This window comes from Macaca mulatta, chromosome 13, assembly GCF_049350105.2.
Source record: "Macaca mulatta isolate MMU2019108-1 chromosome 13, T2T-MMU8v2.0, whole genome shotgun sequence".
Lineage (NCBI taxonomy): Eukaryota > Metazoa > Chordata > Mammalia > Primates > Cercopithecidae > Macaca > Macaca mulatta.
The window spans coordinates 107,221,004-107,239,916 of NC_133418.1; the positions used below are offsets into that span (position 1 = coordinate 107,221,004).

At 38.4% G+C, this 18,913-nt stretch overlaps 1 protein-coding gene across 2 annotated transcripts in view; it reads right to left on the bottom strand.

Moving 5' to 3' along the window:
* Nucleotides 1-6,073: 6,073 nt before the first annotated feature.
* GEN1 (GEN1 Holliday junction 5' flap endonuclease) overlaps nt 6,074-18,913 on the bottom strand; it is a 34,064-nt gene continuing 21,224 nt past the window's right edge. For both annotated transcript variants that reach the window (XM_015111758.3, XM_077958719.1), the window contains exons 11-14: nt 18,684-18,814; nt 13,284-13,345; nt 10,628-10,771; nt 6,074-10,143 (exon numbers count right to left, since the gene is read on the bottom strand). In XM_015111758.3, coding sequence (XP_014967244.1) covers nt 8,828-10,143; nt 10,628-10,771; nt 13,284-13,345; nt 18,684-18,814 — 1,653 coding nt within the window. In that variant the 3' untranslated portion in view covers nt 6,074-8,827. The remainder of the gene's footprint in view (nt 10,144-10,627; nt 10,772-13,283; nt 13,346-18,683; nt 18,815-18,913) is intronic.

The window sequence follows — 18,913 nt, forward strand, 5'->3', positions numbered from 1 at the left end:
TAGTAAGTGTAACCTCAGGCATGTTGCTTTCCTTCCCTGGACTGATTTCAAGAGAAGAAAAAATGTACTTAACATGATCTGCACAGGGCCTGGCTCATTGCAGGTACTGTGCAAAGGTGATTCAACTATGACATAAACACTAAAAAGGAGACACTCTTATCTCATGCACCACTAAGAACTTGCAGATGGCCTAGTCCTCAGAGGACTCATCCCTGCGGTTAGAGCTTTGGAGGGTAATGAAATGACTGGAATTCTGCCTCTCCCCCTCATCTTCATTCCTTCCTCACATATGAAAACCCCCAGCCTCCTACAATGTTGACTTTAATAGTTATTTTATTTATTTATTTATTTGAGATGGAGTTTTGTTCTTGTTGCCCAGGCTGGAGTGCAATGGCGCGATCTCAGCTCACCGCAACCTCTGCCTCCCGGGTTCAAGCGATTCTCCTGCCTCAGCCTCCGGAGTAGCTGGGATTTCAGGCATGTGCCACCATGCCTGGCTAATTTTTTGTATTTTTAGTAGAGACGGGGTTTTTCCATTATTGGTCAGGCTGGTCTCGAACTCCTAACCTCAGGTGATCCGCCCACCTCAGCCTCCTAAAGTGGTGGGATTACAGGCGTGAGCCACCACGCCCAGTCTAATAGTTATTTTTTTAATTCTGAAAATTAAAATAAATTCTGTGATAATTTCCTGAGTGTTCACAAGACAGTTTTTCTGGGACTCTGAACTACTCTTATTTACTAGTCAGTTTTCTAGAAATCGTTATGTAGTAGAGGTTATTGCATCTCTCTGATGAGTGGGTTCTTTAAAAGTGCCACAGACTCAGAGAGATGTGGGGTTCACAGAAAAAGTCTTAACTTTTTCCAAAGAAACAAAGAGTGGAGAGACCGTGATGGAACTTTGGAGTTAGAGTAGCTCTGAGTTAAAATCTTGGTCCTGCTGTTTACTAGATGTTGACCTTGGATAAGTTCCTTAACTTCTCTTAGCCTCAAATGCAAATAGGGGATAACAGTGCTTGCCTCTATTTTTTTTTCTTTTTTTGACACTGAGTCTCATTCTGTCACCCAGGCTGGAATGCATGATCTTGGCTCACTGCAACCTCCACCTACAGTCACCTGCCACCACGCCCAGCAAATTTTTGTATTTTTAGTAGAGACAGGGTTTCACCATTTTGGTCAGGCTGGTCTTGAACTCCTGACCTCAAGTGATCTGCCCGCCTCAGCCTCCCAAAGTCCTGAGATTACAGGCATGAGCCACCACACTTGACCCTCTTAGTTTTTGTGGGGCATAGATGAGAAATTTTAACAATTAGGTGTGTGGCACATAAACATTTAATATACATCGTTTGTCTTTTCCCAAGATTCACTAATGCTTTGCATAACAGACTTTTGAAACTGTAAAAGCTCACTTATATTAATTAGTGCCCAATGAGCTTTGTCTCTTTTTTCTTCATAAGTAGACAATTCCCTTCTCAAAAAATTATACAGATTATAATGGAACACATCTTAAAGACATCAGTAATGCTAAATTTATATATTGATATATGTTTCATATATATTGATATGTATCCTCAAATGTGATTGAGAGTGAAGACAGAAGGAAGTGAAGCCAGGGGAGGTTTGCCCACCAGTGTAGCTAGTCTCTATCAGAACCAAGACACTTTCCCAGACTAGAGACTCTCAGGTTTAAGAAAATGTCCTTCGGTTTGTTTCAGAAGATGTAGACCTGGTTGTACCCAGTCCTTTGACACCTCCCATAGAACTATCCCAGCTGTGAAGCTGTGGGGCCTTCACAGCGCCTAGTCTGTGTTTGGACAATTATGTAAAATAAGGCTTCTGACATCTGGCATTCACAGTTAGCATTTTCAGTTTAATAAAAATGTAAATGTTAGCAATAATTACATCAGAGCAGTTACTGTAACCAGTATTGCTTGAAAACTAAAAGGCAAAGGGACTTGTAGTCTCCCCTCACCTGGGTGTTTCATAAATCACTTTCTCACTTTCAGATCGAAAGCATTTATTAAAGAACAGCCATTTCTAACTTCACACACAGAAAGGCAGGTATCAGTTGGGTGGTAGATGAAGATTTAACTTATGATGATACAAACACTATAGAATCTTTTCATTAGGCCTTTGATCAGAGAATTCTAAATATACAAGCAGTTTTTACCATTTTGGGAGGTTATTTTCCTTTTTGGGTCTTGGAACAGAATAATGCTGAGGAAACTCAGACACTTAATCCTTATTAAAGTTCTTTGGTGCTTACAAAAGGAATTCTTCTACACATTAGCAAAATATTCATTCTGCCCACAGAAGGGTCAGCCTACTTTGCTGATGACTCTCCCCTCCACTGCCAAACAGGCAACTTAGTGAATTTATCTGGCCTGGGGCTAACTAAACTATCTATTTTGAAATCATCAAAAAGAGTCCCACCGTTTTGGACAATTGGTGGGGCTGACTCTGCAGCATGTCAGTTTACAGGCAATGTGGCAAGTTCCTGAAAGAGGCTAATGCAAGCTGTTAGCTGAGCCTGATAAAAGCTTTGCTTGGCTAAGAAGGTGATAAACATTGCCACGTTAATACATAGATGAAAGGAGACTGCCTTCAGTAATACTATTTAAGCTGTTTTACCCTAAGTGCTACCAGCAGAACAGGAACAGCAGTTGATTTAGACTCTTCACCTTCAGAAAAGCAAGCATCTTGGCAGGGCATCTTAAGGTGGCTAAAGGTGACTAGGTATCAAGCTAATCCACCCAGTTAGATTTGGTCTCTCTCCACAGAGAAATTTAGAACTAAGACCCTGAAATCACCACCAGTCAATCAGCACCCATTCACTTAACACTTTCTTTTTTCTTTTGTTGAGACAGTTTCGCTCTTCTTGCCCAGGCTAGAGTGAAATGGCACAGTCTCAGCTCACTGCAACCTCTGCCTCCCGGGTTCAAGTGATTCTCTTGTCTCAGTCTCCCAAGTAGCTGGGATTACAGGTGCCCACCACCACGCCCGGCTAATTTTTGTATTTTTTGTAGAGATGGGGTTTCACCACGTTGGCCAGGTTGGTCTCGAACTCCTGATCTCACGCAATCGCCTGTCTCGGCCTCCCAAAGTGCTGAGATTATAGGTGTGAGCCCCCATGCCCGGCCTCACTGGACACTTTCTGTGCCAATCCCTCTGCTGGGTGCTATAGATTCAGAAGTACAATATGGTTTCTCTGCCCTGAGAATGTTCATAGTCTGGTGTGGACAACAAAAAATGTAACCCAACACCAAACTATAGACAGGTAATATTTTAGAAGTCTATGGGGACTAGCAGCGATCCAGAGAAGCAACAGAAGCCTTTTTTAGAGAAGACCATGTTTACACTGAATCTCGATGGGTAAATAAAACAGTTGGTGAGGCAGAAGAGTCAAACCCTGGGCAGGCATCTGGGTGGGGGGGGGGGGGGAAGTGAACAGAAATGATTTGATTACTGTGCTCAAAGAGATCTTAGTCTTATCCGAGGGAGAGATAGAGGCATTTTTAAACAAGGAATATTGTGCCTCCTACATGGTAGGCATCAGCTAGTATTTGTGGAACGAATGAATGAATGTGATAAATACTATGATGAATGTATGGGTAATTTCTTTGGGGACACATATAGAGCAATTAATTCGGCTTGGGATTAGAAAGTTATGACATGTGAGCTGGTCCTTAACAGATGAGGTTTATCTAGCCTTAGCAGCAAGCATTTCAGGCAGACATCCGTGCAGGGAATAACAAATGGTCTTAGGTGGCTAGAGCCAAGGTTCATGACTATGAATGCATGAAGCTGAAAAGACAAGTTGGGGCCAGGCTGCCTCAGCCTTGTGAGCCATGCTGAAGTACTAAGACCAGATTCTGCAAGGTTAAGTGCAGCCACTGCTGGTACAGGCTCCATGGCTGGCAGGTTGTGCAGAATTGTCATTCATGCATCTAGCAGTTACTGTGCCAAACACTGTTCCAGAATTCTGTGAACAGAAAGGACTTAATCCCTGGCCTCATCAAGTCTGCATTCTAGTTTGGGAAACAATGAAAAAAAAAAAACAACAAAACCCTAAACTCAACATTTATAATGTCAGGAGATAAAAAGATTAGGACTCTGAGATGATATTTGAGTCAAGAACTGAATGACGTGTGGAAACATAAATACAGAGAATCGTTTTCACTCACGAATTAGGAGATCTGAGTTCTAGTCCCAGCTTTAACCTTTTCTAGTTGAGTGACCTAGAAAAATTTTAAACTTACTGGGCCTCCAGCTGGCTGTTATACATAGAAAAGCCTAAGAACCTTGCTCAAAGTGGGTGCTCAAAAATGTGATAGGTGATCAGATGAATATTAGTTACCAAATTATATTTAAGCAAGCACTTTTTTTTCCCAGTAGCTCAAATGCCACATTAGGATCCCCTGTGTGATGATGCTAGAGTTTCCTTCTTCTGAAAACACATCTCCCACCCTCACACTGCCTCCTGCTAGCGTTACTGTGTCCACATTTTTACCAAAAGGCAGTGCTTGGCTGCATTCAATTTGAATCCAAAATCTGATAGTGCTCTTTCCAAATGATGGTACCGGACACAGCTACCATTGACTGAGTCCGTACAATGTGTCAATGGTGGCAGCGACTTGACAGATACCAAAACAACCTTATAGGATACCATTGATCACTGTATCTCCAGGGCCCAGCACAATGCCTGTCACATAAACATTTGAATAAATGAGTCTCAGAAAAGTCAGAAAATGTCTCCAGGGTCTCAGAGAAAATCTGTTAGCAGAAAAGAATCTGAAGCTAGGTATGCCTGACAAGATCGCTCAAGCCATGCTACCCAAAAGGAAAAAGTACAGTCCTCATTATAAAATGTAGAAGACGGAGATTATATATTTTTTAATTTAAATTTTAATTTTTTTGAGACACTTTTTCACCCATCCTGGAGTGCAGTGGCACCATCTCAGCTCACTGCAACCGCTGCCTCCTAGGTTCAAGTGATTCTCCTGCCTCAGCCTCCTGAGTAGCTGGGAGTACAGATGCACACCACCAGGCCCCACTGATTTTTGTATTTTTAGTAGAGACGGGGTTTTGCCATGTTGGCCCGGCTGGTCTTGAACTCCTGGCCTCAAGCAATCCACCCACCTCAGCCTCCCAGAGTGCTGGGATTACAGGCATGAGCCACCATGCATCACCCGATAGAGATTTTATACAGAAAAAAAAAAAATCTAAAAGAAAAACCGCCAAGAACTTAAGATTGACTACACAAAGCCCAAAGTAGTTAGGCCAGAGCAGGGCCTTAGGATGGAGCCATCAGAAAGAAGCCAATTACAGGATCCTAGCAGCTGGAGGCAGATCTTTGGCAGAGTATTTCAAAGGGAAGCAAGGCATCCTCAACAAGACAATGAAGTGGTTAGCAAATACGTAAGCAGCAACTGGTAAAATTTGATAAACAAGTGGTAACATGACCACACCAAGGAACAAGAACATGGAATGCTTTAAAAAGAATTGGTATAGCGTGGACAATGAAAACAGAGAACTTGAGGAGGAGAAAGTATAATTTTACACTTACGCCTGTTTAGCTGTATCAGCGGTCCCCAACCTTTCCGGCCCCAAGGACCACTTTCATGGAAAACAATTTTTTTATGGACAATGCGGGTGAGATGGCTGTGGGATGAAACTGTTCCACCTCGTATCATCAGACATTAGATTCTCAGTAGGAGTGCGCAAACTAGATCCTTGCATGTGTCGTTCACAATAAAGGTTCGTGCTCCTATGAGAATCTAATGCCACTGCTGATCTGACAGGAGGCAGAGCTCAGGCGGTGATTCTTGCTTGCATGCCGCTCACCACCTGCTGTGCAGGCCGTCCTGACAGGTCATGGACTGGTACCTGTCCACAGCCTGGGGACACCTGAGCTATATAGCAAAATGAACCTAGACTGGCCACTCCCAACTAATTGTTATTTTCATCTCATACAATCTCAAGAATGCCTCTAGATATTTTATTTACCTGGTCTAGATGGTCCTAAGCTATCACAGCCACGACTGAACAAATCAAAATAAGCAGAACCTTGGAAGAATGTTTTAGCAACGATTTTTTTCTCTCTGAATATACAAAACATTGCAATACAGTCCTTAAAAAGCTGTTGAGACGATACAAGGTTTGTAAAGAATCTAGTTGAATGCTTAGCACACGGTATAGCTAATACGCATTAGTTTTTCCCCTTCCTCATTCTGGAATTGGGATTGTTTCCACTTTTTGGCTATTATGAATAATGACGCTATGGACATTTGTGCACAGGTTTTTATGTGGATGTATGTTTTCATTTCTCTTGGGTATATACCTGGGAGTGGAACTGCTGGATATTAACTCTACATTTAACCATCTGAATACCAGAGTTTTTCCAAAGTGGCTGCCCCATTTTACATTCCTACCAGCATGTTATGAGAATTCCAATTTCTCCACATCCTCATCAATACTAGTTATTATCTTTTTGATTGCAGACATTCTATTGGGTGTCTTGTGGCTTTGATTTGCAATTTCCTGATGACTAATAGTACTGAACAATTTTAAATGTGCTTATTGGCCATTTGTATTTCTTCTTTGGAGAAATGCCTGTTATTTTGCCCATTTTGAAGTTGTCTTTTTATAATTGAGTTATGAGTTCTTTATATACATCCCTCTAAGATACAAGTCCCTTACCACATTTATGATTTGCAAATATTTTCTCCCATTCTGTAAGCTGTCTTTTCACTTTCTTGATGGTGTCATTTCAAACAAGTTTTTAGTTTTGATGAAGTCCACTTTGTGTATTTTCTTTTGTTGCCTATGTTTTGGGTGTATTTAAGAAATCCTTGCCTAATCCAAAGTCACAGACTTATGTCTATGTTTTCTTCTGTTTTATAGCTGTAGCTCTTACATTTAGGTCCTTGATCCATTTTAAGTTACTTTTTAAATATCATGTGAAGTAGGAATCAAATGTCATTCTTTTTTACGTAGATATCCAATAGATCCAGAAGACAGTTGGTTCAAAGACAGTTGTGTTTTCCCATTGAATTGTCTTGGCACTCTGGTTTAAAATCAACTGACCATAAATGTGAGGGCTTTTTTCTGAACTCTCAATTCTATGCCATTGATCTATGTTGACCTATACGTCTACCTTTATACCAGTACAACACATTCTTCATTACTGTAGTTTATATACTTAAAATCAGGAAGGGTGAGTCATTCAAATTTTTTCGAGATTCTTCTTGTGTTTCTGAAATTTCCATATGAATTTTATAATCAGCAAAGAAACCAGCTGGAATTAATAGGAATTACATTTAACCTGTAGATCAGTTTGGGGAGTACTGTCATCTTATGTCTTCTGATTCATCAACATGGAATGTATTTCCATTTATTTAGAGGTGTACAGAAATATAGTTAAGGCTGGGTATGGTGGCTCACACCTGTAATCCCAGCACTCTGGGAGGCCGAGATGGGTGGATCCTTGAGGCTAGGAGTTGACTAGCCTGACCAACATGGGAAAATCCCATCTCTACTAAAAATACTAAAAATTAGCCAGGCATGGTGGCACACACCTGTAATTCCTGCTACTCAGGTGGCTGAGGCACGAGAATCGTGTGAACCTGGGAGGCAGAGGTTGCAGTGAGCCAAGACGGCGCCATTACACCCCAGTCTTGACAACAGAGTGAGACTCTGTCTCAAAAAACAAACAAACAAACACAAACAAAATACAATGATCACTGCACAATTGGTCTTGTATTCTACAACCTTGATGAACTCATTTTATCAGTTTTAATAGTTTTCTAGTAGATTTCTTAGAATTTTTGATACATACAATCTTGTCATCTGCAGAGACAATTTTCCTCTTCAATCTGGATACTTCTCTAGAATTTTTGAGTGTGACCTAAATTAATGCAAGATTTAATATTTGGTGGTATTAAAGTCAATATTGCATAGATTTAAAACAAAAGGGGGAAAAGTGATACAGAAGGAAAAAATAGAAAAATAAAAAAATTAGCAGGCAAGAAAACTGATTCCCACAGGATTATTAGTTAGCTATGTGATCCTGGGCAAGTTTCTAATCCTTTTGGATTAGAAATACATTTGATTTTCCAAATCTTCTTCCACTTGATATACGTGTGAACTTCTGGGCTTTGCTCAGTTTATTCAGCCATTACAAGCATGATTTTTACTAAACATACTGACATCTTCTCTCCTTTACTTTTTGCCCCTCAAAAAAGAGACTAAGACACCAAAAGTGGAAGAGCACACTAAAGGTAGCTTCACACTGAGGGAGAATATAACTCTCAGCAAAGAGTTATAATGGAAGACTTCCAAGGCCTTCCAATGTGAAAGAGCACACTAAAGGTATCTTCACACTTAGGGAGAAAATAACTCTTAGGAAAGAGAGTTATAACGGAAGACCTTGCAAGGCCTTAAAAGAATGCAGAGAAGTATAAAGAATTATCCTCTTGGGAACAAGCTGGAATATAAATACTTTAGAGGCTTGTGGAAGAAAAAGTAAAAATGAACAAAGAGATGAAGCATTTACTCTGTCAAGTACTATACCAATATTTTAAAACCACAATTAAGGAATAATAAGGACATAATAATGACATGCATTATCAGAAGTTTTCAATACAGAGGATCTTTTAAAACCCGAGTTTTAGGTGACATTTTTAAAATCACAATTTTGATTAAAATGGTGTTTCATGACATAGAGAACATTAAAATTTTTACCACACATGAAATAGATACCTTCCCTCTGTCTCTGCTATTGCTGAAGAACTAAAATAATAAGTTATACTTAAGTGTTTTAAAGTTCCTTTCAAGTGCTTTGGAATCTTAGTTTTAATCTCTGGCGTAAAGGAAGAGGACTATCCAAACAAGTAACAGAGTTGGTTTCTTTCTTATGACATTGTAGAGAACTCAAAGAACTTTTTGCTGAATCTGGGAAACAGCTTTCTTCATTTTCAGCTGTTTTATAAGATCTGACACACTGTTCACTTTCTTTAATATGTATCTTAGGGCTACCCAACTTGTTGTGGCCACTTTCTTTGAACTGGGTTGTATTTTGCTTTTGAGAACTGTGCTTCATTCTTTGAGTTGTGTACTTAGCTCTCCCAAACACTGGGGCACTTTGTTCATCAGAGGAATGTCTGTTAAGGCAAACACTCTTCTTCATTAAAATTTTCTGAGTGGTTTGCATATCAACTTTTCTACTATGATCTAAAGCAGTATTTGGTGGTCTAACATTGCAGGTCTTTACTACTGTGTTACTGATAGAATAAGGTGCAGAAGTATTGACTTTATAGTTTTCCTGAAGCAGCTGGTCTCCTTTTAGAACTTTAGAGTCTCTGGATTCATTTTGCAAGGGAATTCCTGGAAGATCCTTTGAAAGATGTGATGTACAATCAGAACCACTGTTAGCAATATAAGGTTCTTTTACACTAAGTATGGACAAAGTTTTCAGGTTGACATCTGGTTGTAGACTATCCTGAGGATATGATGATTTTATAAATATTCGTTCCTTTAAAGGCAAATCCTGAAGACATAAATCAGTAATGCCAGAAAGTAGATGCTCTTCAGGACTAATCCTATCAGAATCCTCATCCAACACTTTCTGTATGTTTGCAGTATACCTTTCTGATTCACATGACAGTTGTTCTGGGATATTTTCAAAGCCACCAGGGATGGCTGATAGCTCTGATTCAACTTCTGATTTTAAACCGTGAGAAAAAGTATTCCTTTGAATAGCTGGAGAAGTACTAAAAGATGTACCTTCCCAGTCAATAGTGCTCAAGTGTAGATCAGCAATCACAGATATATTACGAGATGAGGTACTGGGTTGACTAGATTCTGAAATTAGAGACTTACTGACAGCTTTAATCTGTATAGCCAAAGGTCTTGGAGAAGACATGAACTGTTCTTGTACATTCAAACATGGAGTAGTTTTAGGTAAAAGCAAGCTATTCAGCGAGGCAGATATAGATTCCTGTGGTAATGCAGAATCAGGGGAAATCCCCAACTTTAACTTGGAATTCTGCTTATGAAAGATTTCACATGTGGGTTTTAAAGTCATGTGTGACTGAAAGCTCATTACTTCATCTGGTTCTGGCAAATTATTTTCTTTAGGCTTAATACCTGAAAAAAAAAATACATATAATCAACATTTATTTTCTTTGCTTTAACTTGGGTAAAAACAAATAAATAAACAGTTCAGAGAGAAATCTATATGAATTTTTTTGGCTTTTTTTGGTCTCAGTGCATTCCTAGATTATAAAATATTTCCCTCTGAAAACAATTGAGCTGTTTTCCTCACTGAGTTCTGGGAAATGAAGAAAATGTATTTAAAACCCGAATATGCTATAAACAGTAGCTGCTGACCAATTGGTCAGTATAACTATTATTATTAACAATTGGTTAAGTTAGTAGACAGAGCAGAATGTTTTATTCCTGGCTTTTCAGCTTTAAAAGAAAGTATGTGAAGACAAGGAAGAATATAATTCTTGACTCTTGATTTTATAGATTTTTCAGTAAAATTTAGACAGAGTAGATTCAAACAGAAGAGGTGGCTCTTCTATAACATTTGCATGTGGCATAAATAGCTGTCAAACCCAAAACTTACGTTTTTGTTTCTTCCCTTTAATTTCTAACTTTTGTTTTTGGTAAATAGCAACGATCTCAGGATATGCTGCTTCAAACAATGATTCTTCTTCTATTGTTAGCAGAGCAAATTCTCCATGTTGTTTATCTTCCATAGCATAATGTTCTAAAAGATTAAAAATACAGCAAAGCATCCTTAATTACACATTTTTAAAAAATCCAGTTGGCCAGGCTTGGTGGCTCACACCTGTAATCCAGCACTTTGGGAAGCCAAGGCAGGCAGATCATGAAGTCAGGAATTCGAGACCAGCCTGACCAACACGAGTCCAGCCTGACCAACATGGTGAAACCCCATCTCTACTGAAAATACAAAAATTAGCTGGGCGTGCTGGCATGTGCCTGTAATCCCAGCTACTCGGGAGGCTGAGGCAAGAGAATCACTTGAACCCAGGAGGTGGAGGTTGCAGTGAGCCGAGATCGCACCACTGCACTCCAGCCTGGGCAACAAGAGCAAAACTCCATCTAAAAAAAAAAAAAAAAAAAAAAACAAAAAAAAACTTCAATCTTTCCAGGTAACTAGGTTTACCAGGTAAAATAAGTCATTCACAAATGAACTATTCACTGCAAATCTTGCTTTATAACACCTATATTCTAACAATCTGTTGATAGCAGTACATAATTTATTTTCTTTTTGCCTGGCAATAGCTGGAGATTCTTTCTAAATTAGAACTTTAAATTCTGTTATTCTGAGATGGTAGCAGTAGCTGAAAGAATATAAAACTTTGGGCCGGGCACGGTGGCTCAAGCCTGTAATCCCAGCACTTTGGGAGGCCGAGACGGGCGGATCACGAGGTCAGGAGTTCGAGACCATCCTGGCTAACACGGTGAAACCCCGTCTCTACTAAAAAATACAAAAAACTAGCCGGGCGAGGTGGTGGGCGCCTGTAGTCCCAGCTACTCCGGAGGCTGAGGCAGGAGCATGGCGTAAAAACCCGGGAGGTGGAGCTTGCAGTGAGCTGAGATCCGGCCACTGCACTCCACCCTGGGCGACATAGCGAGACTCTGTCTCAAAAAAAAAAAAAAAAAAAAAAAGAATAGAAAACTTTGTTTAGGTAAGGTTAGTTGGTTTAATTCAGTTAAGTAAGTGTTAAAATTCCAGGTAAGAAATGAAATAGCTTCCTAAAACTCAACATCAGCTTTCTTTAGTGATGGCTTCTGAAAAGAACACAACTGAAAGGGTCATCAAAAGCATTACTACTTTCCAGGCCGGACGCAGTGGCTCACGTCTGTAATCCCAGCACTTTGGGAGGCCGAAGCGGGTGGAACACCTGAGGTCAGGAGTTCGAGACCAGCCAGGCCAAAATGGCAAACCTCCATCTCTACTACAAATACAAAAATTAGCCAGGCGTGATGGCAGGTGCCTGTAACCCCACCTACTCGGGAGGCTGAGGCAGGAGAATCACTTAAGCCCAGGAGGCAGAAGTTGCTGTGAGCCAAGATGGTGCCACTGCACTCTCCAGCCTGGGCAACACAGCAAGACTCCGTCTCAAGAAAAAAAAAAAAAAAAAAGTATTACTACTTCCCAGATTGTTGTTTCAGAGGGTATCAATGTCTCAAGCCCAATCTAACTGGACTTACAAGTAATTAATAAATGAAAATAAAAATGTTCATATGTAAATTTACAGTACAGTGTATTTACAAATAGTACACTAGATTCTTGGGTTTATATGTGGGCAAAACTATAAAATAAGCCAAATTATAAAGAATATACTGATAAGTTTAAAGCAGAAACAAAGAGAATGAGTGATTTTAAAAGTGTTCCTTAGTTAAACTAGCTTGGAGTACATTTTCTCCTGTAATAGCTCCCACGAGGATCAGTGAAAATGGGTATCTGATCCTCAGTTCTTGACAGGAGAGATGCATTGCCAAACTGAATTAATATCATTTTCTTTCCTGAAAATATACTGGTCGGTGTAACTGTTTCTAAATACTTTTCAAAATTCTTCAACATTCTATCTTCCTCTTACTGCTTGGAATGATTTATCTAATTCTCTGTAATTTCATTCTTCAAAGTTACCTACAGCTTAAACTTTCATTGGACAAACCTGTTCTCTCAAATATGATCATACAGTTTAATTTCAAAGCCAAACAGAAATCAACTTGGTGTCATTTTCCATTTTAAATTATCTGTGTTTCACTATCTCCAGTTTGGGAGCTAATTCAGAGTTCACTGTAATTCTATCTGTAGCAAAAATAAGAATAATTTGACAATAAAAAATTCCCACTGAAAACTAAGCAGGGTTAAAAAAAAAAGGAAAGGAAGTGCATCCCAGGGGTTTTTTAGCAATCTCAATTTTTTCAGATGGACTTATACATGACATTGAATGACCAGAGCATTTGTAAAAGCATATTTGAGAAATATAAATAAAAATTATTTCAGCATTACTTCCTTAAACATTACAAAAGAAATGTCAAATTAGGACATTAAAATAAAATCAAAGTTTATCATGTTTACTATTAGTCAAAACCTATCTAAAATAACACAGGCAAACTATGAAATCAACCTGTGGTGCATGTGATGGGTTTCATCTTTATTTTTCACACACACGTACAATATTTACTAGACATACATGGTCAAATATTATAAATGGAATATTTTGCTTAAAGTGAATACATACCAGGCTTTTCCCATTCTATTTCAAAACAATGAACTCCATTTCTGATTCGAGTCTTAACAATTCTGAAAAACAAATTCATTTAATGAAGTCTAATTGCAAAAGATATTTGGAAATTTTCCATTTGTAACCTGAATAATTTCCATAGTTTTTTTTTTCCCCCCAGGTAAAAACATTTAAAGGAATTACTGCCTAGTCCTTTGACTAGTTTATTCAAAAGATAATATTGTTAGGTACATAGAGTTTATTATTATTAGATCTTCTAAGTCAATTGTTTCTTACCTTATTATGCAGTGTTCCTCACTTCCACAATAATGATTTTTGTTTTAGTTTGTTATATTACTTTGGTAAGTACAGTATTTTCCTACTAACTGTTCTTAAATCTCTTTTATTTTCAAATTCTGTGTAGTATTATTCTACATGTACCTTATAAGCTGAATATTGCTGAGTTTTATTTACTTATCCAATATAATACGTCTTTTAATATGTGAGTTTAATCTGCTTACATTTTTGGTGATTACTGATATAGCTGCTGGATTCATTCATGCATCTTACTTTGTCACCAGCTTTTTCTTTGTTCCTTCCACCTTCCTTCTTTCTGTATTCTTTTGGTTTGATAGTTTTACTTTCTTATTTTAATTGTGCTGGTTTGGAAGACAGATTATATTTCTAGCAGGTGTTTGAATGCATACTTTGGGAGTTTTGGCTTATCATCATCATCATCATGTAATAAGCCCCGGGGATGAAATAAGCCCCCGCCTCCTGTAGCGCTCCCAGGCTTATTAGGACGAGGAAATTCCCACCTAATAAATTTTGGTCAGACAGGTTGTCTGCTCTCAAACCCTGTTTTCTGATAAGATGTTATCCATGACTATGCATGCCCAAAAATTTTAATTTTAACACCATCCTGTGATCTCATCCTGCCTCCACTTGCTTTGTGATATTCTAATACTTTGTGAAGTATGTAATCTCGGTGTCATGATGACAATGGTGGTTTTGTTGAAAAGAAAAGGGGGAAATGTGAGGAAAAGAAAGAGATCAGCCTGTTACTGTGTCTATATAGAAAGAAGTAGACATAAGAGACTCCATTTTGTTCTGTATTTGAGATGCTGTTAATCTGTGACCCTACCCCCAACCTTGTCCTTGCAAGAGACATGTGCTGTGGTAACTCAAGGTTTAATGGATTTTGGGCGTGCAGGGTGTGACTTTGTTCCTAGAAAAGCTAGGTATTGTCCAAGGTTTATCCCCATGTGATAGGATGAAACAATGTTGCTAAAAGGTTTATCTCAAGGCACAGGATTTTCCTTTAAACTTATTCATGTCACAGATCCTTGTTCTTATGTCTTACTGCTAATTTCCTCCCTAAAAATGATCCTATTGTCCTGCCACTCCCTTATCTTTAAGATGGTAAAGATAATTATCTAAAAATACTAAGGGAACTCAGAGACCGGGGCCGGCGTGGGTCCTCTGTAAGCTGAGCGCCGGTCCCCTGGGCCCCCGCTTTTCTTTCTCTATACTTTGTCTCTGTGTCTTATTTCTTTTCTCAAGTCTCTCGTTCCACCTAACGAGAAACACCCACAGGTGTGGAGGGGCAGGCCACCCCTTCAATTTGTAACCTGAATAATTTCCATAGTTTTTTTTTTCCCCCCAGGTAAAAACATTTAAAGGAATTACTGCCTAGTCCTTTGACTAGTTTATTCAAAAGATAATATTGTTAGGTACATAGAGTTTATTATTATTAGATCTTCTAAGTCAATTGTTTCTTACCTTATTATGCAGTGTTCCTCACTTCCACAATAATGATTTTTGTTTTAGTTTGTTATATTACTTTGGTAAGTACAGTATTTTCCTACTAACTGTTCTTAAATCTCTTTTATTTTCAAATTCTGTGTAGTATTATTCTACATGTACCTTATAAGCTGAATATTGCTGAGTTTTATTTACTTATCCAATATAATACATCTTTTAATATGTGAGTTTAATCTGCTTACATTTTTGGTGATTACTGATATAGCTGCTGGATTCATTCATGCATCTTACTTTGTCACCAGCTTTTTCTTTGTTCCTTCCACCTTCCTTCTTTCTGTATTCTTTTGGTTTGATAGTTTTACTTTCTTATTTTAATTGTGCTGGTTTGGAAGACAGATTATATTTCTAGCAGGTGTTTGAATGCATACTTTGGGAGTTTTGGCTTATCATCATCATCATCATGTATTAATCATTACATACTATACAAATATTTATATATATAATTTTTTCTAGTCAGTTTATTAAATTATCCAAATATGTTTCAATCAATTCCTGGGCTGACCACTGTTTCTTGTAATTCACATCTTCCCTCTGTGTTCATTTTTTTTCTTGCTGACGTATATCCTTTAACAACACTTTAAAAAAGAAATTATCCTTTTCTTTGAGTCTTGCTGTGTTTGCCCAGGCTGGAGTGCAGTGATGCCATCTCAGCTCACTGTAACCTCTGCCTCCTGGGTTCAAGAGATCTTGTGCCTCAGCATCCCAAGTAGATGGGATTACAGGCGTGTGCAACCACGCCCAGCTAATGTTTTGTATTTATAGTAGAGAGGGGTTTTTGCTACATTGGCCAGAATGGTCTAGAACCCGTGGCCTCAAGTGATCCGCCTGCTTTGGCCTCCCAAAGTGCTGCTGATCCAGGCATAAGCCACCACGCCCAGCCCTTTAACAGCACTTTTAAGGAAGGTTTATGAGTGGTAAACTCTCTTAGTCTTCATATGTTTAAAAACGCTTTTCCTATGAATGATGTTTTAATGATTTCAAGGTTGTAAATTATTTTTACTCGGTACTTTGAAACATCACTCCAGCATCTTCTGGCATCTATTACTGTTATGAAAGATGTATGCTATCAGATAGTTGATCTTTTTCCTTTGATAGTTCCCAGCAAACTGTTTATTCTGAAAAATTTCAAACCTTTATAAAAGTTGCAGAAATAGTACAATGAATACTCACATGCTATTACTGAGATTCATCAATTGTTAACATTTTATCACACTTGCTTTCTCCATTTGCAAGTTAGTTGCAAACACATCTCATGGCACATCGCCCCCAAATACTGCAGCCTATGTAGAGTATTTCCCTACACTGCCACAAAAAACTATCACACTCTGGAAGTTTAACACTGATACAATATACAGACCATATTCAAATTTCCCCAATTGTCCTAAAAAAAGGTCCTTTATGACTTAAAAACAATTCAGAATTCAATCAGGATCATTTTTCTCGAATTGTGTTGTCTCTTTATTTTAATCCAGAAAAACTACCTAGATTTTTTTTGTTTCATTTTTGAAGAGTCCAGCATAATAGCTCCACAGAATGGTTTTCACTTGGATTCATTAGAGTATTTCCTCATGATTAGATACAGATTAAACTTTTTTTTTTTTTTTGAGACAGGGTCTCACTCTGTCACAGTTTGGAGTGCAGTGGTGTGATCTCAGCTCACTGCAACCTCCACCTCCCAGGCTCAAGCAATCCTCCCAACTCAGCCTTCTAAGTAGCTGGGATCACAGGTGCTCTCCACTATGCCTGGCTACTTTTTTGTATTTTTGGAAGAGATGGGTCTTGAACTCCTGAGCTCAGTCGATCCACCGGCCTCAGCCTCCCAAAATGCTAGGATTACAGGTGCAAGCCACCATGCCCTGCCTAGCTCAAGCTTTTTTGGCAAAAATATTATATAATGTGGTATCTTTCTCAGTTTAACATATTAGAAAGCATATGAAATCAGACTATTGTCCTTTTATTGGAAATTAATCATTTAGTTAAACTGACGTCCACTGGACTCCTCCACTTTTGAAGACATCATTTTTCCTTTGTAATTAATTTGTAGAGTGGTACTTGAGACTGTGACTATCCTTTCTCTCCAGCAATCTTTCATCTAATGGTTTTAACATCCATTGATGATTGTTGCCTGATTGGTTTGGTACTTTTTAAGATACTCCTTTTATCGTTGATGTCTACAATATGCCTTGGGTATTTTATGTATTGTGACTATAATTTGGAGTATAACTTTATCTGTCTTAAATTTTGGAAAACTCTCAGACATCATCTTTTCAAAATTACTTTTTTCTTTTTTTTTTTTTTTTTTGGGACGGAGTCTCGCTCTGTCGCCCAGGCTGGAGTGCAGTGGCCGGATCTCAGCTCACTGCAAGCTCTGCCCCCTGGGTTTACACCATTCTCCTGCCTCAGCCTCCCGAGTAGCTGGGACTACAGGCGCCTGCCACCTCGCCCAGCTAGTTTTTTGTATTTTTTGGTAGAGACAGGGTTTCACCGTGTTAGCCAGGATGGTCTCGATCTCCTGACCTCGTGATCCGCCCGTCTCGGCCTCTCAAAGTGCTGGGATTACAGGCTTGAGCCACCGCGCCCGGCCTCAAAATTACTTTTCAACCTTTTCTTTTATTAGCTTCTAGGAATTAATCCAAAACTACTCTTAAGCATTTTTTATGAGAGTCTTTGAAAAGATTTCTCTTCCAAATTACAAATTTTTTTTGACCAAGTTCAGCCTAGAGTCCCCTTTATTGCTTTTTATTTCATCAACTATTTTTAAGCTAATAGTTCACTTTTTATATCCATCCATTTACATACACTTTTATAATTTTGCCTTCTGTTGCTTACAGACATATGTCTTCATCTTTTTGAGGATTCTAGCATTCTGAAAGGCCAACCACACCCACCCCTTGCATAAAACCTGTCAGACTGTTTTAAAACTTAATCTAAAGTGAATTCATGACTTTTGATTTTTAAAATATTGTACTTCTTTATATGTTAAGCTTTCTTCTTCAATTCTTTTATATTTTATCTGTCTTCACTTCTATCTCTCTCGTCTTTTTGAATGATTTCCAGTAGGCTTTCTGGGTTTCAGGCAGCATTTGGTTAGTTTTTTATTGTCTACCCCAGCCTCTTATCTCCTGATAGGAACAGAGAAATTCCACCCTACCTACTGGCTTTCAAGAAATAAGCCTGACTCCATCAACATCTTGCACTTTTGGTCCCTGTTTTTTTTTTTTTTTCTCTCTGAAGTGATTTATCTCCTGGATGATACTGCTGGCTTCTAGATTTAAGGCTCTGCAAAACCAGTTTTAGGTCCCGCATTACCTTTACACGTTTGTTCCTTTCCTGGTCCACTGAAACAGTTGTCTTATAAAGGCTGGCTATATCCTTTTATGCTTGTTTCTTTTTATAATCTATTATTACTATGTGTTTGAAGTAGAAACGTATGATAAAGCATGACTTACTATGTTGTTCTGATTATAAGCTTTTAATATTCCAGGAGGCCTTTCCTCCACCTTTACAAAAACAAGCTTAAAGATATTAGGAATATTTTAATTATAAGATATTCAAGTAAAAACACCATCTTCACCATACAGTTCTTTACATTACCGAATTGGCTGTAGTTGATTAGAGTTTCTGCTACCAAGCTTTCTTTCTATCATGTCGTAACGGGTCAAAAGTACCAGCAATTTCTCACATGCATAGTGATTGGGCCACTCCATTTTTTCAAGAGTAAATCTCTGTAAATATAATAAAAATAAAACAAGATTTTGTTACCTCTTGGAGACAAATAGCACTCCCAGGTGATATTAATAATTTTTCCTTTAGAATTAACATAA